The sequence below is a fragment of the Thermobia domestica genome, chromosome 5, assembly GCF_964235325.1.
Source record: "Thermobia domestica chromosome 5, izTheDome1.hap1.1, whole genome shotgun sequence".
Taxonomy (NCBI): Eukaryota; Metazoa; Arthropoda; class Insecta; order Zygentoma; family Lepismatidae; genus Thermobia; species Thermobia domestica.
The window spans coordinates 266,548,906-266,571,622 of record NC_137458.1 but is presented as its reverse complement, the minus strand read 5'-3'; the positions used below and the strand labels follow the sequence as shown (position 1 = coordinate 266,571,622).

At 35.3% G+C, this 22,717-nt stretch overlaps 1 protein-coding gene across 4 annotated transcripts in view; it reads right to left on the bottom strand.

Annotated features, from left to right (window-relative positions):
* Positions 1 to 207: 207 nt before the first annotated feature.
* LOC145686583 (uncharacterized) overlaps positions 208 to 22,717 on the bottom strand; it is a 73,195-nt gene continuing 50,685 nt past the window's right edge. For 2 of the 4 annotated variants that reach the window (XM_081760027.1, XM_081760028.1), the window contains exons 4-5: positions 20,689 to 21,411; positions 208 to 5,581 (exon numbers count right to left, since the gene is read on the bottom strand). In XM_081760027.1, coding sequence (XP_081616153.1) covers positions 5,054 to 5,581; positions 20,689 to 21,411 — 1,251 coding nt within the window. In that variant the 3' untranslated portion in view covers positions 208 to 5,053. Of the gene's footprint in view, positions 5,582 to 11,934; positions 12,128 to 20,688; positions 21,412 to 22,717 lie in introns of all 4 variants that reach the window. The other 2 variants (XM_081760030.1, XM_081760029.1) reach the window with 2 other exon arrangements.

The window sequence follows — 22,717 nt, the reverse complement described above, 5'->3', positions numbered from 1 at the left end:
TGGAAGTTGTGTTCCAGGCGATAGTCTAGGCTCGTAGCCACCACATCGAGCACAACCGTTGGTAGAGGAAGGGATTATCGTGGGCAGGTGAGCGCACAAATTGTGGCCATCTTAGGTGAATTAACCTTCGGTATTTGTAGGTTACTGTAAATAATTTCTAAAAAAAGTTAGGATAATATAAAAATCTGCTGATCAAAAAATTTAAAGTACACAGAAATAAAATGCTTTATTCCTTTCCAAAACTGTTTCAAACATTAGAAACAATACACCATAAGCTGTGTAATAGCATGATTATAGTATACTTTCCATTGATACATGGGTTAATGAACAAACACAACAATATAGATATATAATATATAACTAAAGTACAGCAGCTCTTCTCTCGCATATGATCATGAACTGTAGACAGAACTAGTTTTACTTAGCTTAATTTAGATCGACAAAAGTTGCCACGAACAGCAGTCAAAAACCATTGTATAGGAAAATGTTTCTGTAATAACTGCATAATGCTTCATTAACAGTCTTTAAAATTGCCAAATGTTGTACCTTAATATATATATTTTAAATTTAGTAACTACTTTCAACATTTCTTCTTCTTTATATAAAAATAATTGATCTCTTCGATAAACTGCAAACAGGAACTATTTTTTTAAATTATCTTTTTCTTATCTAGCATAAATTTCAGTTACTGACCAAGCAATCTCATATTTAAGATGAAAACAGCTATCTAAAATTTCTGTTTCTTTACAAAGATTGGTTTTTTACAGGTTATTTGAAGATGATTTTTTTAAAAAAAAATCCCTGTCTTTTAGGTGTTCAGACGTACTGCTTTCACTATTGATTAAATTACGGTAATTTCCGAATTCAAGTTAAAATTCCTTCAGAAAATTCAAGTTTAATTTTTCCAATACCAATCTTTTATTATTATTAGAATTCAACCAACCATGATTATGGTCATATTGAGGAACACAAATGAAACACCATTATCAAACAATGAAAAAGCGGAAATCACTGTGAAATGTAGTGATAAAAGTAGTGTAGTAGTTAGAAATGCTCTCTTAATAATCTACTTAATGTGGCTGTAAGCAAAGCTAGTAGAACTGTCCTTTAGTGGTAATATCATATAAAAACAAATTATTATTTACTTGTATTTACCGATATATTTGAGAGCTCGTTAATAAAAATGAAAAGGAAAAATACTAAATTCTGCGAACATTCTTTGGTTATACTAAAACCGATATACAGTAAATTTCTATTAACGAGATTAATCGAGTACTAAACGTAATCCGAATAATTGGGGAAATCATTAAAAAAGGTTACGATATGAGAAAAAAAACTATAAAATTACTTTTGTTTAATTAAAAAGGTTGGCCTTCTGTATGCTCTACTACAAACAAACAGAAAATACACCCAAATACAAATTTTAACGAAATTATATTTTCACGAAGGAATACATACAATTCACATGTCATATATATATATATATGTTGCTATCGATCCGGATGACTGGGGTTATACTGTATATGCAAAAGATGCTAGAACAGTTTAAAAACTTCAGACAAAATATTTACAAGCGAATGATTCAAGTTTCTTCTTAGCTATAAGAACATATACTAAAGTACAACACATAACTAATGAAGCTTCTAAACCAAGTAAAACTAGAAAATATACGTACATGTTTCAATCCATTGTTAATAAAAACTACATGAAATTGTTCCAACAATACTGAAAATAAAGCTGACTACAAATAATAAAAAAGCGAAACCAAAAGTATAATTTTGCACACAATATATAAAATTATCACAGAAAAATAATGACAATTTCTTTACATAAAATTAAAAATGTGCCCAATTTAATAAAAAAAATAAATGAAATGAAAAAAGAAAGTAAAACATGTAATAATCGAAATACGCATTTGCTTTAAGCATAGCAACATGGCAAAACTCGATTGCTAGTGCAATCTTTTGAACAAATGAATAAAAGCAATCTGAGACAATCTCGATCGGCTAGAAACCAAATACTACTACTTCAAAAACATTTTTACTGTGCATTTTAATTTCATACATACTTTTAAAGACATTCTTTGTTAAAAACTTTCGAAATGTCTGTTTCAGATATCTAACAATCTTGACGTTCTTGTGGTTTCTTGATTTTGTATTTAAGGTACGCTTACTTTATATAATACATGCTTTCAGTGCAGGAAAGCGTACTAAATAAAAGCTCAAATGAAAATCTTAACCAGTATACTTTCCAAACCTTACGTAGACAAAGTTCGAGCTGAATTTCTGAGTTCATCTTAGAGATAGGAAAAAAGGCAAATCATTTATAAAAAGAGAGTTACTCTTTCTCTTCCTACAAATAAGATACCTTATCTTTTGCTACTTACAAATGTTTTTACATTCCTTTTATAACATGTCTCTATGGTAACTATCTAAGTATAGTCACATGTTATAATGATTTTCAAGAACAAACACACTAAAACATCACAGTTATAGTGCTATTTCGTATTAAAATTGCTAAGAATATACGTTTTCAACAAATACTCGGCAAGCTAAAAATGTGGATAATTATCGAAATTTACTGTAAATTAACCTTTAATCGTATATTTAAGATGGTAACATAATCTTCATAACATGTCTGTTAGAAGTGAGTCAGTTTCCATAAACTAGCACAAAACTTGTAAGTCTTCACAAAAATAGTCTGCATAGGTTTTTCACAGGAACAAGACTTTCAATAGAAGAGCATTCATTCTAGTGCAAGAAATTCACATTAAATTTTGCAAGACAGATTTCTAAGAAATAGGTTGTCCAGATCTACTGAAAAAAGTTTCAGGGACCATAAAAACTGCAGTTGATAGTGATTCTGTAATTACCTCCATACTGTGCACTCTACGTTTTTCGTTTTCCATTAAGATGTGAAGCACGAAACATCTCAATTTGTCTACTTAATTTTGGTAATGTGTACTTACGTAAGTTTTTCAATTAATTGGAAAAAAAAAAAAAACCTTGAATACATATTAAAAATCGACTTCTTGAATAGAAAAATTGACTTCCTATGTATAATATGGTTATTCAAAAACAACACACTCATCCTACGTAACCTTATAAAAGAAAAGTAATCCATTATAGGACAAAAATGGCCATTATGATACAATGTGACGAAAGAAGACATTATCTTTCACTAATATGATTATACATATATAAGTCAGTCTTATAATTTTTTTTTTTTTTTTTTTTTTTTAATGCAAACGTGCATACAAAAATATTGAACTAACACTCTTAAGAATGATAATACAATTCTTAAAGAAAAAAAGTGCACATATACAACTCTTTACAAGTGGTAAACTAAATACGACGTTTCGACTGACAATTACTTCATCTACAAGAAGCTGATTGCTCGAAATGCCACTTTCTCAGTTACACTGAGTAGATATATTCTTCATTTAGGATTCACTAAATTCCTCATGTACAATTCCAGTTGCTGATAACATGATGATAACTGTTTGACATATGTTCGTAAACTGCCATATTGTTTTAGTATTGCATACTGCATAATTATGTTGTTTTTTTAAAAATATATAACCGTGCACTGTTTGAGAAACCAACTATAACACTGTTTCATTGTTATGTAAACCTCAATTTTCAAACGAAGTTTTTCTTCATTATAATAAAAACAAAATACTATGGAATCTACTTTACAATCTTAGTTAAAATAAGTCTTATCTTTAAATTCTGAAACATTAAGCAACAATATTACCAACAATGTATCAACTATTAAAAAAAGAAAATCGAACAGATCAGTTTCCTTTAATCATATCACTGTAATATTACAGTACTTAAAATAATCTGGAGATTATTTCAACAATTAGATAGGCACATTTGAGACAATTACTTTTATGAGCCAGTGATACCATCAAGAAAATTGAAAAAAAAAAAAAAAATCCTTCTTCATAGTAATATACTCGTATTAAAATGAGCTCATCTTTTCAAATACCAATGATTCTTTCTATAATTCTATGCTCACATTAACACAAGTCTGGTATTCAACTTGTTTGAATATACATCTTCATTAGTCCTTTAAAATATAAATGAAATCTGTTTCTAAAGAAAACAGAATAATGAAACACTACTCGGGAGATTGATATTTACAAATCTCACAATTTCACTTGGAAACCATTCAGAATTGAAATTAACAGTAAGAATTCAAAATTTCGCCGTATGGCAAAGGTCAAGATGGGCTGAGTAAAAGCAAACGTTCATTTAACATCATCTACTAAAACTGACAACACAATATCCCTCCTCAATCTTTATTGTACAGCCTGTATCTCGTTTCTACCTTTTCGGCGTACTTACACGTAGTTAATTCGACTGCATCAAATTCATTCCGTTTTCACCTATTCTTTCTTCGCTTTTTATAACATAATTTTTTTCACTACAGAAAATCATTCATTCTAGCTTTGGATTACTTTTATTATGTCCAAAGTAAATAACATATTGTCGAAATTGTAACACATGATATTCACATAAAGATGATTACTTTGGTTTAATCTTGGATTTTTACCTAAGTTACGGACTTTCAAATGTATTAGCTTTCGTTCTGGAGTAAGGCTTTTGATAAATAGTAAAATACTCATGTCAATAGTAAAAACACTTTGATCGCATGAATGAATGAATAATGACTCAAAAAGTACCATGAAAAGAACGACACATTCAATGTAACAAAAATCTCGAAGGGACTACCGGCTCATAAAGCTTCACAAATTCAACCTACAGGTGATTAGTGAAAATACAAGTGATACTTGAGTGAATCTTTACAATATTCAAGTAAGACACTTCTATTTTAATGTATCACAGTTTCATATGTTGAATCTTGTGGAAAACTGTACACAAAGTACCTTCCTGTGAGAAAAAAAAAAATATTATCTGAAAAGTACTGGATTTTATATATATTCAAGCTGTGAGTATATAAAACGATTACAACCTAACCTATATACATTACAGAAAAAAGCAACAATTCCATGTTCCATTGACTACAGTACTCCATCACAAACATATCAAGATGACTTCCAATCCACAGGTTTCATATATTCTTGATAATGTGGAGGCCAGTACACATACAAACCCATATTATCGTTCCGGAATTGAGATATCAGCACCGTTATAATCTTGTGTGTAATAAATGGATCATTCTTCATACTGATGGCTTCGAAGCCCATATCTTCAAATCTTTTGCTTTTTAGCTGTCGTTTCAATGAAATGACTGCCTGATGCAAGTCGCAATATGATATTGAATCCTCGACCTTTTTTTTCACAATTAATATGTATACATACTCTTTGCCTCTTTGTACAGACACAAATTCTCCCATTTTTTTAGAACTTCGTCGATATTCATCTAGTATGGGAAGGCCTTTATCAAATTCTTCCATTGCTTCATCTGGTTTACCATCTTCGCTTCCGAAAAATAAAATAGCAGTGTTGAAACCTTTCAAGTCTGCAGCTCTCTTTACTTCGGTCTCCAAGTATAATTTGTTTTTCTGTCGTCGTCGACTAGTTGGCACATCTTCCACTTCTTCTTCCTTTTCCTGAAAGAACAAAAATGCAATATATAAAGAATATTACATTCTGACTAATACTAAAATAAGCATTCATTTTTAAGATGTTCCATTTATTATTATTACATTGAAAGTCCACACGCTGTTCCAGAAGTTCGTGCATTGGCAACCCTGTGCCGATGGAATGGAAACGAGCGAAGTGATTGGTGAATGTGAACATTGTGACAGCTGTACTTTGTCGATATGAATAAAGTTAACACACAGTAGCATTGTAATAGTTTTCTCGGAAAGTTCAACTGCTGTGTGCATTACAATGGCAGATGCGAAAGATTAAAATTGGCACTGAATTGCCTGTTATGTCACAAAATAAATAAATAAATACATTTCCGATTATCAAGAAGCCTATAATGAAAAAACAATGGGCAGATTGGCATATTCAAACGATAGAAGTGTTTTAAGGAAGTAATACATAGTGTGCAGGATGACGGGAGAAACACCCACAAACTTCTACGACCAATGAAGACATTGGTAACAAGGAAACTACTGAAAGGAGATACTTCCGATACATAAATTGTCATTTTAACTAAATGTCGGTCTAGCACGATGTTTTGAAATCGTAAAGACCAATCTGAAAATGTCTCGTGTTGTGCAAGATGAATGCTATGTTCTTTGAATGAGCAAAAATGATTCTATTGAATGCTGTTAAGCATTTCTTCAAAGAATGAATTAAATTATCATGTTATGAGTCATAGGTTAGTCAAGCGTATCTCAAAGAAATTTCGATTTTGTGGTTGTAAAAAAATTAGTTTTGCTTTTTGATAACCGTGGAAAATTTAATTTAATAGGGGATGATAGGAGAACAATAGAAAGAAATGCAAAGGTCTTGGTAAACGCTTGCAGGGACATAGGTTTAGAAGTAAATACAGAGAACACTAAATAGATGGAAGTTCGTCGGGATCGTAATACGGCAAATTATGGATGCGTTAAAATATCAAATAATACTTTTGATAAAGTGGATACTTTCAAATATCTAGGATCAATATTAACAGACAAAAACCGTATTCACGAAGAAATTAAAATTAAATGTCGACTAAAAGCAGAGAATTCGTGTTATTATTCAGTTTAAAATATTTTGTCGTCGCGAATTCTGTCGAGGAATTTGAAGCTTAAAACGATAATCATGTCTGTTGTTCTGTATGGTTGCAAAACATGATCACTTACTTGGAAGGAAGAACATAAGACTGAAAGTATTTGAGAACAATATCCTGAGACGAATATTCGGATCCAAGAGAAACGAGAATGGCGAAAACTTCATAACGAGGAACTACACAATTTATACGGTTTACCAGACATTGTTAGGGTCATCAAATCTAGGAAGCTCAGGTGGGTAGGTCATGTAGCCAGGATGGAAGAAAGTAGGAACGCTTTCAACGTCCTGACTGGAAATCCAATCGGAAAACGATCATTAGGAAGACCTAGGCGCAGACGGGAGGATGGATCTCGCAGAAATAGGAATACAAAGTAGAAACTGGATCCAGTTGGCTAAGGATAGAATTGAGTTGATTTTAGTTTAGCGTCCCTTTCAGCAGCGAGGCTATATGAGACGTGGACCTACTGATTAACGTGGAATCCGAACCACATGAGCTCCCGCCGGGAATCGAACCCGGGTCTCCCACGCCAAAGGCGCGTACGCTAACCGCTTAGCCACGGAGGAGCTAGGCTAAGGATAGAAGTCAGTGGAGAGTTTTTGTGAATGCGGCATTGCACCTTCGGATTCCATAGGCCATGGAGTTAGTTTTTAGTTAGTGGAAAATTCTGCAATACTGAATTCCAGATACAAGAGCCGGAAAGAAAAAAGTGGCAAGACTGTCCCATCTCCGCACAGGGAATTTTGAGCCAGCTACAGTTGGCAACACTTGTAGCAGGTGGGTGAAGTTATACAACGCGGGTAGTGGCGCTAGTGTAGGCGCGGCAGTGATCGTAGTGAAGTGTGTTGAATGCAGGTTGGCAAAGCACACGGCTCTAAAGGTGATATTTTTCAAGTTAGAACAACGTTCATGGATAAAGATCGAAGTGGCCCGTGGGGAAAAAAAAAAACGCCACGAAATGTCACTCCGGACTGCGTGAAGCATGCGGGAATGACGCAATTGCTGTATCGGACTGTGGCACGTTGGGTAGCAAGCGTTTCGTGCAGAACGTGGCAGTCTGCAACAGGAACCAGCTGGAGGACCCCATGCGATCGACAACCGAGCCATTGAATTCATACAATTGTTGCTGCATATGGACTGCGAGGGAATTGGCAAACGAGGTAGGAACATCCCATACCACAGTGTTGAATGTGTTGCACAATGTCCTTGGGTACCGAAAAAATTGCATCCCGGTGGGTACCGTACCACCTTACAGACGTTCAGAAATGGCTGAGATACGCCCTCGCAGGTGATAATTTGGCACAATACAGACGGGAAGGTCGCGCGTTCCTGGACAGGATTATCGCACTTGATGAAACATGGACGCGCTCGTATGAGCCAGAACTGAAGCGCCAATCAAATGAATGGCGCCACTCATCATCTCCCCGACCCAAGAAGCTGCTTCAGGAACCTGGGAATGTGAAGGTAATGCTGATAGTGGCATACGATGTACAGGGTGTCATTTTACGGCATACAGTTCCTCCGAACCAGACCGTCAATGCAGTGTACTACCGCAGGTTTCTGGAAGAACATCTTCGTCCCGCACTCCGCAGGAAACGACCAACTACATTAGGGATCCACTCATTGTTCTGCATGACAACGACCGTTGTCACAACGCAGGTGTTGTAAGGGACCTGTTTGCACGATGGGGGTGGGAGATTCTAAAGCACACACCCTATTCACCGGACATGAGTCCATGTGACTTTCATCTGTTCCTTTTGATGAAAGAAAAACTGCGAGGGATGCGTTTCCGCAGCAGAAATGCCGTACTTCGAGCTATAGGGCGCTCTCTTGCAGACATCAACAAAGAGGGCACACCGCTGCTGGTATCCTGCGACTTCCCCACATCTGGCAACGGGTGCAACATGCTACACGGGATTACATTGAAGGCCTGTAGAGGTTTCATGATTGTCCAATAAAGGGTTCGTGAATGATTTGTCTGTTGCCACTTTTTTCTTTCCAGCCTTCGTACATCAAACTATGAATGGAGAATATTTCAGAAAAGTTTTCCAAGTGCAGCTGAATGAAGCAATGTAACCAAACGCCAGAAATGCTTCACAAAAAATGGTTTCTCCTTCGAGATAACATTATACCACATGTAGACCCAAAAGTGAAGGAGACTGGACGAAATTGGTGGATTGTATCTAGACCATCTGTACTTTCCGGACCTGTCTTTACAAAAGATGCTGGAAAAGTAAATTCAGCACATGTCAAGAAGTAAAAGCTGCCTATCAGCGATCTTATGTCAGTTCTCAAAACACTGTCTGCAGCACGTGTTCCAGAAGTTAGTGCATCACTGGAAGAAACGAACCAACCACAGACACTAGTGACTCAGCCTAAATATAAAAACCTTAGTCCACGAACTTTCTGAACACACCTGTATAAATGGTTTATTTTATAATGTCTATAACAAAGAAGTCTATTTTAATACTATTGTTTATTTAGACTTATATTACTATATGTCTCAAAGTATTCTATATCGTTTTTATTTTTAAGTCACATTTGATATCCATCAGTTTTGGCTTTTGCCTGTGATAGAGACATGTAAGATGGACTGAAAACATGGTTAGTATGAACAGGCCAGTATTTATACGGGTCACAGGGTGGCAGCAAATTTGCTGGAGTAGAAGATTAGGGGGAAAATCGAGATTGAAGTATAACAGGGGAAAAAGAGGCTGTCCATTAGAGAACAATTTACGGGAGAGCTGCACTGAAAATAATGTTGGTAGTACTTTCTGTAAACTAATAATCCATTGTTTTAGTGGTTTTTACTTTTATTTTGAACCTAGAGATACAGGGTGTCTACTAAAATTCCAAAATGAAATTACGTGACCTTTTCTTTTTTTTCTTTCTTTTTTTTTTTCCAACTATAAAATTTAGTAACATTCTTAAAGAGCGGAATTTGGTTGCGAATTGGACCGAATTTTCATGCATGCAATAAAAGGGCGCTTTGCTTACGATTTGGTAACGTCTACTGCCGACCATAGACATTTTTGATAGTGAATTTTGACGTTTTATAGAACAAAATTTTCCTGTCTATACTTATATTTATACAGATAAAAAAAAATCGTGACCCAAAAGCTAAATTTCGTGACTTTTTCTTGACTTTCATGACAGTTTTATGATTGCATCACTTTCGTGACCGATAAGACACCCTGAGACATTATGTTTGTCAGCTTTTTCTTACATGTAACTGAATACGAACAAATAAGGGAAAAGGAGCACCACATTTTCTTAGGCCCAGGAGCATAAAATATCTTAATACGACCCTGCGCATGAGAAAAATACGAGTGAGTGTTGGCTGGAAAGCGGTAAGCAAGCGCTTAATATTTAGTTAGGTCAATAAAAAGATGAAAGAATACGGTTCTATATTCGCACACGGTAGAATCCAATGGCTCCTGCGGACCCTAGCATCTGAAAGGTTTACAAGCTAAGGGACACAATATGTACTGGTTACAAACTTAATTATTACATATACGAGTTATCAAAATAATAGGAAAACATGTAGTGTGTAACACATTAACACAAGCGAGCAGACTAATTATTCAAAATGGGAAATCCCTCTTGAGTTTCAAAAAAGTCAAGTTGTAATGCGCAGTGAGTTGGTGTAAGTTGAGTTGAGTTGATTTTAGTTTAGCGTCCCTTTCAGCAGCGAGGCTATATGAGACGTGGACCTACTGATTAACGTGGAATCCGAACCACATGAGCTCCCGCCGGGAATCGAACCCGGGTCTCCCACGCCAAAGGCGCGTACGCTAACCGCTTAGCCACGAGGGAGCTCCCAGTTGGTGTAAGTGTAATGTGATCAATGTGTTAGATGTGTTTGAGGAACAATGTCTAAGGTGATTCAATGACCTACAGAACTCACAGCAAAATAATATCGGCGAAGGGTAATGTTAGACGAAGAAGCAGCTTCAGTAGCAGGGATCGCTGAGCATTGACGAAGACTGTCACCATGAACTGTACAATTAATATGGCGAAAATGTCTGTAAAACTTAATCAGAATCTGGAACAGCATATTGCGTGAAATCATATCTGACGCCGGTTGCATAACCTAAACATCCGTGGTTGGGTTGCGATTTCCAAACCGCTGATAACCACTAACAAGGCTTTAGCGCGTAGAAAACTGTGCCAGGAACATGCAAAGTGGATCGCCGATGATCGGAAGCATTTAATATCGACCGATACATCTTCTTCTTTTTTTTTTTTTTTTTTTTTTTTTTTTTTTTTTTTTTTTTTAAACCATATTTCCAATTACAGATCGTGTTATGTATGACGGACGCCCGAAACAGCTTACGTTCCCAAATTGCCTTCCTTGCCGTAAAACATGACGGTGGCTCTGTAATGCTATGGACAGGAATTTCTTAGTATACCGTGGGTCCTGTGATTACGCTCAAGGATGCATTACTGTCAGTAATTATGTGAACATTTTAGGAGACCACGTATATCCTTTAGCCCAAATTTTTCGGCCAATAAAGCATAGTTCAAGATGATAATGTGACAATTTACATCGATGGAGCTATTAAGGCATGATTTCATGAACATTGGGATGAATTACAACACCTTTTCTTACCTATCCAATTCCCAGATCCCAACATTATAGAACACCTGTCCTCGCTCACGAAACTTGAGTGCTCAGGATGAGGAATGGTACAAAATTCCTTTAGAAACCAATCATGACTCATATGCCTCCATTCCACGAAGGGTCAACTATTACGCAGGCTTAGAGCGGTCCCACGCAATATTAATAAAGCAAGTTGCATTTTATTCTGGTATAAATACAACTATCACAAGATCTTATTCTGTGTTCTAATGTATGGTACTGAAAGCATGTTTTCTGGAATGAACAAGCTCATTCTCAAGGGAAAAGTTCCTTTCAACATCGACAAGAACAACGGAAGAATATTTAAAGTATGTACACAACTGGGAATTCAAAATTCATTTCGTGTATATAACACTGCTGAATTCCACATGCTGTTTTGTACTTCAAAAGTAAACAGTTTTAGAATTTAAAGTTATGGAGTATAACAGCAAGATGATATTTCAACAAAATCCGTCAATGTTGAATAAACACGTTAAATTATATTGAAAAGAACAGATTTCTCTGAATCTCAGTGAATGAGTAATGGTACTGTTTGTAGTAAATTCTGAATATATTATGAATATGAGAAAAAAGTATGTAGTCCAATCATCTACCTTAATTCTTATATTTTTTATGTTTTCTCCTTTTGTTCTTTTTCTCTTCAGAATTGCGTTTCCTTTTATTTTTCCTCTGTCTTCTGCTTTCTTTACAGATTGAAGTATTAAAGAGGTCTGGGTTAAAATAATCCTCTGGCTCTGCATACGACTTGTGAAAACGCATATATTTGCCAGTATATCTTGGAGGAACCTGCAAATATTTTTACTGTTTTTACTCACTGAAAATTTTAAGTACAAAATAGTGCAAATTTCGGGCATTATAAAAATCAAACAAAATCTATGGAACACAGGAGAGCCCTAAAGATTACTATCTTGCCCGTCGACAACCTAATTTAGTTGACTGTTTTATTCTGTTGAAACAGATTTATTTATGTACTGCATTTATTTATTTATGTACTGCATATGGGAGATAAACTGCTAAGTAGCGGATTGTATCTGTTGTTTTCCTTTTAACAGAGACGCGCATACTACAAGGACAAGCATATTGTGACAAACTGAAACCCTATTCACGGGGCCATCGTAATGAACTACAGTAATGTCGGCAAGACAAAAAAAGAAACAGTGGTAATAGCAACGAAGTAAAGAGAAAAAAATATACAGGAGTCGTCCAGAAAGTAAAGAACGTTTCAGCATGGTTATATACAAACAAAAGATAGCACAAAACTTTATTTACAAACCTACAGGCCTTTACTGTTCTATGTAGTTGTTATAGTTGTCAGTACACTTGTTATAACGTGGGACCAGTTTTTCAATGCCGATGTTATACTCATCCGCCGCCAAAGATTTGAACCAGGCTATCACTGCTTGCTTGAAAAAAAATGAAGTGCGAAAATGAAATCTTTAAGTTTTACATCCGACGTTTATGCCGGTTAGGCTAAAGAAGACGATTGATGATGAGAAATTAATGAAATGGTGGAATGAAGAAAGTGGGAGGAAACTGTGTTCACGAGAAAATCCGCGCACACGGTGTTTGTCCATCACAAAGTTCACTTGGCGCGAGCTGGGATCGAACCAGAGACCCCAAGCACCAGAGATGAACGCTCTACCATTGAGCCACCGCAGCCCCACTCACTGCTTGCTTGAATTCCTAATCATTTGTGAACTGTTTTTCACCCAAAAAGATTCGTGTAACGTGCTCAAAGTGAAACGTTGTTTTATCTGAATTTTTCCTTCGACTTTTTCCTTCAGTTCTTCCGTAAGAAGTGATGGCCTCCCACTCCGATCTTCATCATGCACGTTAAGTCCTTCCTTGATTAAACATAATGCATCATTTCTTCACTGATGACCAGTTCACTGCATTATCACCATATGTCTTCTTTATTTGCCTATAAACTTCAATGGGCTTGACTTCTTGCGCGTTCAGAAATCAAATGATACTCCGTACATCACATTTGGCGGGATTTTCGATTGGCGCCGCCATTTTGAATCGTTGCAAATCAAGTAGCGTAACAGCACAGCATTGAGATTTGGTTCACTGAGGTGAAGGAAGAAGCTAACTGCTGCGCACACGATCGCAGTGGTCGAGAGTCGGCGCTGCGCGCGATGCGCAGCTGTTTTTTACTTTCTGGACGGCCCTAGTAATTAGTGATGGGAAGTGCAACACATTACTACTTCATGCAGAACATTTTATTGTTGAAATGTTCAAGAAACTGAAAGGAAAGTTCGGACCAAGGGGAAGGGGAGATGGTAAATTTCGTCCTCTTGTCAAGTAACTTTCCCGGTTCATGGAGATTTTTTTCCTTGCCATGGAAATATATCTTACATCACTATATATAACAAAAATTAAACATCCTTGTACAAATGCAGAAACATAATAATGCAATTTGATGCTTGATTCCTGATACAAATACGAAAACGTTGTTTGTGAAGCCTTTCCCATTGGCCTAGTTGCTAGCACGTGGCCCAGGTTCGATTCCTGGTAAAACAAAAAAAAAAAAAAAAAAAGTAATTTCAGAATCATCATCTGTCTCCTTTAGCTTAAGGACATAACGGTAGGACAAATAAAATGCTATTTCCATTTCATATTCACTATTAAAATACAAATTGATACCATTATCTTCTGCAGTGTATGAAAGGTATGAGAAAGTGACTACAGTAATTAAAAAAAAAAAAAAAAAAAAAAAAAAAAAAAAAAAAAAAAACCTTTTGAGCCAATTAAAAGTTTACGTTTACAGTAATTAAAAATTTACTTTTTAGAGCCAATTAAAAGTTTATGTTTTGTAAAGAGAAAGTGGGCGTGTCTTGCATCCAGATTGCATATAAGCTGTCAAAATTAGATTTTCTCTCATAATGTGTCTGAGGAAGGCTATGTTACATAGCCGAAACTGTAACACAAATATATAATTTTAAGATATATATATACTGCTTTCGTCAGTTGGAGTTTTATCAGTGATCTTGAATTTCCCAAAGCTACAATGAATAATTTACAAAGGTTTCCGTGTGATAAATAATTTTATTAATAATAAACTTGGAAATCGAATCTAAACAAAAGTACTAGCATCCGTGATGTATATCACTGTTAAGGAGCCACGTTTGAAAGACTTCCCTACCGAACGTGTTTAGCAGCAGAGGGACAGCTCATAATTGGGATTAACAGAAAACGGTCTACAGAAAGTTCGTCACATTTAATTAATTACTGGTGTAAATTTGTTAAGTGTCATTTTATTTTCGCATCCACTAAGATGGTTTTACATTCTTACTAATGACTAAACTTACTTGTGCACATTTTTATACGTTTTTGATAGATTGATTAACCTCTAGTGAAAAAGCTTGATTCGAACCCCGATTTAAAGTACAAACTTACAAAAGCGAAATTCTGCTTTTACTTAATGAATGATGCATATTTAGTAAGTATTAATCTTAAACTTATTTAAGTATTCGTACATTTTCATATACGTTTAAATGTCTCCCTGGTATTCTCAGTACATGCCTTTAAAGATTTTACGTTTATTCGTGGACTGACATCATTGGTAACATTTCCATCCATTGAGAAACTCTTCTTGTGCTTCACTGATACTAAACAAAATCCTGATTTTGCTTTAAAATAACCCATTGAAGGACTGATGAACTTAAGCTGTCACAAATGGGTGACCTCCTGTTATGCCTTTAGTTGCAATGTTCAGGGACGGGGAAGCAATTTACTTTAAATCTACGCCATTTAAAACCTAGCTTTGTTGGAATTTTCACTCACTCACTCATTCACTCTCTTTCTATCACACACACACACATGAAATTATTTATCTTCTGATCTGCAATGTTCATTTCTATATGTTGTACGAAGATTCTTTAAAAACATGCTTGCACTCACATCAAACTCCAACACCAATTCTTCACATAAACTTTAAAGAATTTTTGTTTTCAAATCATTACGTTTTCCTTTATTAAAAGCAAAAAAATCGCTGATTTTGAAACATTTCCTTAAATCTCAATGTTCTTAAATCATCATTCCTTTTTAACAGTAATACCGGTAGATTGTTATCAGTAATGTGAGTCCATGAATCAACGTATAAACTCCTTAACAGACACGTGCAATGATGACAAGTAGTCCTTAAAACATACAAAAAAGAGTAAAATTTTTAACATCCTACGGTTATGAGCATTAGGCTAAATAAGCTATGATTTATAATTTGATCAATGTGAATGATTGTGAAATTACATTTTCGTGCTCTCCGAGTGGAAATCAAACCCAAGACCACGTGCATCAAAGACAAAGACGCTAAGCACTAGACCAGGGAAGGGCTGCGGGTGCTTAAGTATAACTAGGCTTGTTGCATCGTATAATGTGAAAGTTGATCAAACCTCGAATTCTCAGAAAAATATTTGATATATTTGATCCACAAACTGACTAACAAATGCGTAAATGAAGCAAGGTTACGCATTCTCAGAACTTTGAATATAGTTGAAGTTCACTCAATTTCATACAAGAATACATTCGAAACTGTTAACATGGGGGTAATACATCGTTCGCACGGTAACTATACTTAAAATGTAAAGAATTCTCCTTGGAATGCCTTCAGAAAGAAACTTTTGGGAGACCCCGAAAAGGGATACTTGGGAAATGACTAATAACGCACATGATTGGATTGGCTTAACCAAGATTAGGATTACACGAAGTCTTTGTTAAGTGGTAGTGACTCTCTTGAGTTTCTTAATAGTTAATTAATCTCGAAGTTTGACTTAAAAATATTGCTGGTATTCAACCAAAACACGCATTACAATTCCATGCACTATGACTGAATAGATGGATGGTAGATCAGGAGCTGACACATGGATACCGCTTCCTTGTGAAAGCTGGCGATCTAGTTGTATGCCTTAATGAGAAAGAGAGATAAGAGATGTGCTTCACAACCTATCTTCTTCCTACTGATATAATTTAATTAAATGTATTTGGCAGTGGAACATGGACTCAAGGTAAATTGAAATACATCAAATTTGGTGAGAAAGAGAAGAACCAACCTTGTATATATGTTAATGTTACATCCTCTATTGATGTAAATACAATCAAATTTGAAGAAAGAAAATGGGTGATGGGAACGAATATCGAACCTGGGTTTCCAGATTACTATATAGGTCAATTTATTACTTCCCCAGCCCAACCACATATTCCTACTCTCCAGGACAGGGTTTAGGTTACATGGGAGTGTACAGAAACTTACAACCAAAGTGCCATAAATTTGAATATCTACAATAGTTGAATGATAGAGAATTCAGACGATACTTTTTACCACATTCTCTGCAGTAAATGTCTCAAATCATGAGTATTTTTATGAATACAATAAAAAAAAATGCTATAAAATATTTTACAACAACGCATCGCAGGCGTTTTTAGAGAAAAATAATTTTTCTTTCCATTAAATTACCACCGTATTCTATTCACTGCCCTTCCTATTAACACATCCAAGCGATCTCAAAAGTTGTCTTTTCCCTGCCCAAAATTCATAGCTGTGACGTCAATCGCTAAGGTCTGAAAACATCCGCTTCTCTGCGACAGAATAAGCCGAACTTCTTGACTAAATACTTAACATTCGCATCTGCGCAGTTTTGATCTCCGGCTGGAGCTAGTGTGGTTCCTATTCCACGTTAAGCTGTAGCTCTACGTCTCACGTAGCTTTAGTACTCAAAAAGGATGTTCAACTCGAAAACCAAGAGTGAGAACGCAAGGTTGGTTTGGGGAAAGACTTGCAGCACCATAATGGTTGACAGACCGCCATGCTAAGCCCGACACCCAAGTTTGATCGCCGACGCAGTTGTAGATTATTTTTATATGCAACTTTAAATGTGTAATTTGTTTGTATTCTTTTGTATTTCAAATCGAATTTCAGTTTATAGATCCTTAAGAAAATCTTTTCCAAAATGTACATGAAAATATTGTTAAATCATAATGTTACATCACTACTTCCTAACCCATGGAAAGCTTAAGAACTTATTTCGAAGTATCTTTATTCGAATGTATAACCATATTAAGCAGATTTATACATTCCCTGTACAATTATAAGGATTTCTTGTAGAATCAGTATCTTATTCCAGTTAGATTACTGTGATATTGTTTACAGTGATAATATGGACAATCAATATCCACTGAACGTACACAGCAACGGGTTGAAAACATTACGACCGTTAGAGAAAAGCTGCACAAGTTAAAACTGAAAGTTTGTTGTGAATCACCATTAACACATTTGTCAACTTGATCTCTCGAGTTTTAATTGCCATTTACTATATATTAGATGTCGTGACACGTCAATTACGCTATATTACGTCACACCAAAAGAACTCCTTAACAGTTGTCGTTGTCGAACCATCGAATGAAGAGCCCAGAAAATACAGAAAGTTCGATTTCCTATGCCACATCTAGAATATACTGAAGTCATACTTAATGGGAACCTTATCAGTACTAAATGCATGTCTAAACACGGAATTAAAGTATATTCTATACTCAAGTCGGCCCAATCCGTATGTATATGTAGATATGGATGATATTTTATAATCATTAATATTTATGCTTTCTTATAAATTACTGCATCATCCTTTATACAGGCTCCTTAAGTCGAATGGAAACAGAATATGCCTGAATTAAAATGTAATAACGCACATGGGTTCTTCAACGCTACGTTTCCGACATACAGTGATCAAAAATTCAAGGACACAGCTATTATTAATATTTAGCTCTCATCTCGAGGTGTAAAACAAATACACAAGGTAAGCTTAACAAATCACACTCCCTATCTCCATACCGTGTCTTTCCTTGAAGGTGGACAAGGGATTTATTATAAGAGTTGACAAATTTTCCGTTCAAGAATCCTTTATGTAACTTTTTTATGATTTTGAACATGCTGGATAATCAGGGTATGATTTCAAGTGTAATTTGTTAGACCATCTTGGTAAATGCTGTTTCACTGCGTGATAATAGTTTAATTCCACTAGAACATTTTGTTCATTACGACTTAAAAAAACGCATGTACTCTTATTAACCATTCTATTTCCCGAGTACAGATAAAGCATACGCCTGATTTTGACCACTCACATAAAAATACAATTTGAGAGAGAGCGAGAAAAAGAAAGCTACAACTCTTAGGTTATTGCGTGCAATAGAACAGCATCCTTACGGGTCAGCTGAGAATAGTTTGACCGCGTCAACTTTAAAACAGCTGCATTTTGTTTGTATTCTTTTGTATTTTGCTTAAACAATCAGCTAAAAGGAACCTCCTATTAATAAAGTGGTCTTATCTACTTTATGAACTTCATAAGCTCATGAATTACGTAAGACAGAACAGTGTTTATTTTTTAATAATTATTTCCTTCAAAACGTAATTAGTACATTCCAGTAAAACATCATTACAAGAAAAACATGCACAGTTAAACTGAATTATATGCTTTAATACTTAACGTATATAATTTAAGTGTACAATGAATCATCAGTTTAGTTGTTCTTTAGTTGCTAATAAACCGAATTATCCACAAAAGGTAACCGTAACTCATAAACTTGTCAAATCTCAATGATCAAATTTTAATGACTTGTTTCTACACAAATAACAACTGTTTTGTGAAAATTTGAGATTTTTCAAGTATGTCCCTTTGGAGTTGAAAAATAGTTGATTTAAAAAAAAAAAAAATCCCCTCCAATATTCATGGAGCCATAGCGTTTACTGAAATATTATTGTGAACAATTAAACAGCATGCCTTAAGGGTCAGCTGTGAGAAAGTAAAACGTTTACACGTTCATACAAAATGGCCACTCAAAGAAAAAATGAATATCTAAAAAATGAATGAATGCTTGTTTTTTACTCCCTACAGTACAGCTTCGTTACAAAAATAATAAAATAAATTTTGTCAGCAATCATTTGATATGGATTTACCCTTAATCACAAAATGCTAAATGTAATTAAATGGCTACATCAGTATTAGAGAGATATATGATCAGAAATGAATTCGTGTTGTGGGTTGTATACCTACAAAATCAATAAATACCTACCAAATCAAACTCAGTAGTTTAAATAACGTTCCACACTGTGCCCTTTAAGATATAAAGTAGACAGTATCACAGGTTATGAAGAAATCAGAATGTGCGAGGAAACTAAAAAATCCCGAAAACATTCAGGAACACAATGCTCTCCAACACAACCTAGCGTTAATTGGAATCTAAGCAGGTATTCTTTTCGCCTGAAGTAAGCATTTTACCACTCACGAATCTTCCTCGAGAAATTGATATTTTATAAATAAACAAACTTGGTATTACTTAGGGAATCCGTATTTGGCAATATCAGCTAGCTGTTCATTTTCGAAGTTATTTTTTATTCCGCTCTATCGTACAATTCAGTTCCTGTTTAATCTTGAAAGAACGAACACATGATTTGTTTTGATACATAAATAAATAAATAAATAAAAGAGAGAGAGAGAGAGAGAGAGAGAGAGAGAGAGAGAAACCGAAGTAAGAAATCAAAATTATTGATCCATTAATTCAATACAAGCAAACGTCTGGTAAATACTACCCATTTCTAGTAAACTGTAAAAATAAATTGACCGATCCCTAGTACAGAAAATATTTTTCGATTATAACTCATTAGTGTATATACAATCTGCGAAAGAAAGAATTGACCGGCAGAATCCCTTTTACGAAATCATGAAGATTATAATGGAAAATAAGTGGCATTTTATTTTTAAGCCTATCTGATTATACTTTTTCTAAAAACCTCTTCTTTCTGGGAACAGCCTTGACAGAGAAAGCATTTGTAAGACCATGGTGTTATAATGGAATTTGTCATACGTACTTGCGATTTTATTAACCTATGAAATTTATACTATAATAATTTCTACAAGTGAAAGTAAAAGCGGAATTTACTCGATGTATTGAGCTAGTTTACCGAACTGGCAACACTAGAAATAATACCTCTTGCTTCTTTCTTCAATCTTTATTTAGAGCGGGGAAAAACTCCTCTACGCCTTCTCTGTATTACATTTCAAGTTTTGGAAATAATCGATTATATATGACACCAATTATTCTAGTTGCCAATTTAATAATACATAGTGAAAAATGCACGACTGGGCCGAGATTCGAACCCAGGTCTCCTATTTATTGGGCCGATATGTTATCCATTCTGCTCCTTTTCTAATACTTGCTGCTTCTTTCTTTCCCATTCCTTTCTTCCTATCATTGTTCTCACAATAACATATAAGGACAAAGTAAATATGACTCCTATAGATATAAGGTTCGTAAATTAGTTCAAGATAATTTCTAAAAATAGTAAAATATATTACCTGTAAATTATAGACTGTTATGAAAACCCCGGTGTCTTTAAATGCATGATACAAGGCAGCTTTCACATCTGGCCATCGTAACCTATCCAATCCACATCCTATTCGGGGCATTGCTAACTCCTTAACCTGATGCTCAACACAGTGATCTCTCATTGCATGTAATGATGAAACAAGACTATCCAGCGTAGGCTTTCCGTTACTTAATTCCTTCGTGACTAGGTAGTATATAAATCTACCCTTATCTTCCAATACCGCAACATCACCAATACCCTTATTCTGGTCAAGTAATTCCCAAACTCTGCCAAATCTGGAACGGAATTCAACTGCTATGCCAGCACCCATACGCATGTCAGTTGCAACACAATGTGCAAGAGAAACATGATCAGGTGATGTAAAAAGATCACCATCAGTCTCCTTGATCACCGAATGATATGGCAGCCGTTCTCGCCTGTCACTTCGACCTCCTTTTCCGTCTCTAGAGAAGTTCCTATTATCCTGACCATGTGAGCCTTGTCTCCAGTTCGGTCTGTTATCTCTATATGATTTGCCGTCATCTTCTTTTCTGTGTTCACGGTCATATTTCTCTTGCTTAACCTTTTCTTCAGTACGATCATTATTTGCATCTTCATTTTTTACAGCAGAGGACGGAACGAAGCTACCAGTCCATGCATCGAACACCTCATCATCTCCTTGAGAGGTGTCACATTCAGCGTCCCAGTTCTGCTGAAGATAAAAACAATTTACAAAATAGGATTTTATACAATGAACAACTATTACAAAAGTTAATATCTAATCTTCCCTCTAAGTACAAAACGCAAAGGAATTTAAAATATTGTTTTACAACCAGCAGTGGGGATACTGAATACTACCAACTCAGAAGGATATCTAGTACGTTGGAATGAAATGGGGAGCGACGATCGATCTCCACCCTATACAATATATAGACACTCACGACTGTTTTAGCGTGTATAATCCTGAATTCGATTCTCATGACAACTTAAAATTTTAGTGTCGATCCAATGACCACATTTACAATTCAAAATGAGATTAATCATTTCTAGTCTGGCCATTATAACAGGCCTATTTTAGTACTGTTCATTACATCAGTCTCGTATTTGCATCACATCAAAATATTTATTTTTTGAAATTTTACTCTTGAATTTTACGTTCTAAGAATGCATCCTTTACGCTTAAAATAAATAAATAATGATAATGCAATGAATAGTAAACGGACAAAACATAACATCCACATCCTCAGCGAGAATCGAACCAATGATAGGTCTTGTGATCGCCAGTCCGAAGTCTTAGTTACGATTTCTTTATTTTATTTAGCAAAATAATCAGTTTCGAAGAAGTGTGTCTTATTGCCAAGGAAGAATTTTTAAAATCTATTACGATGTTATAAGTTAACGCTAGGCACAGTTGAAATAGTAGTAGCCAAATTTTCTCAGAGTAAATTTTACATAAATGTAAAAATTAACAGAACATTTTGTATATTTCTTTAAAAATTTAGATATAAACTGAGAAGACCTATAGCTTCAAGTACACGTGTGAAACGATTACATCTACCGCTCTCTGCGATGTGTGGCAACGTCACGAGAACCAAGAAAGTTCAGTTGTCAGCAGCGCGTGAGTCTATAATGAACATCCAGAACAGCTGTGACACGGTGAGAGAGACGTCGAAACATTTCACAAGAATATGGCGACCCAAGTGTCTACGACATGTACAATCAAAAACAGAGTTTGATAGGCGAGATACGAAAACGCACAAACTCAAGCTACTGAAACAACATGTCTTATCTAGGTAGTTCAGGAATTGTACCTCAAATGGTAGAGAAAAGTGGCTACACGCAGGACTAGCAGTAAAGGAACCAGAACAGGATCTAATACCTCATAGCATTGGACGGTCTATGCGTATTAGGCGCAAAAGCACACCATACCATGACTCCTTGCTAGACCGGTGTGGTAATGCACAATTTAGCGTCGCACAGCCTGCCCGCTACGGTAACGCCAGACATGGATGAGCCAT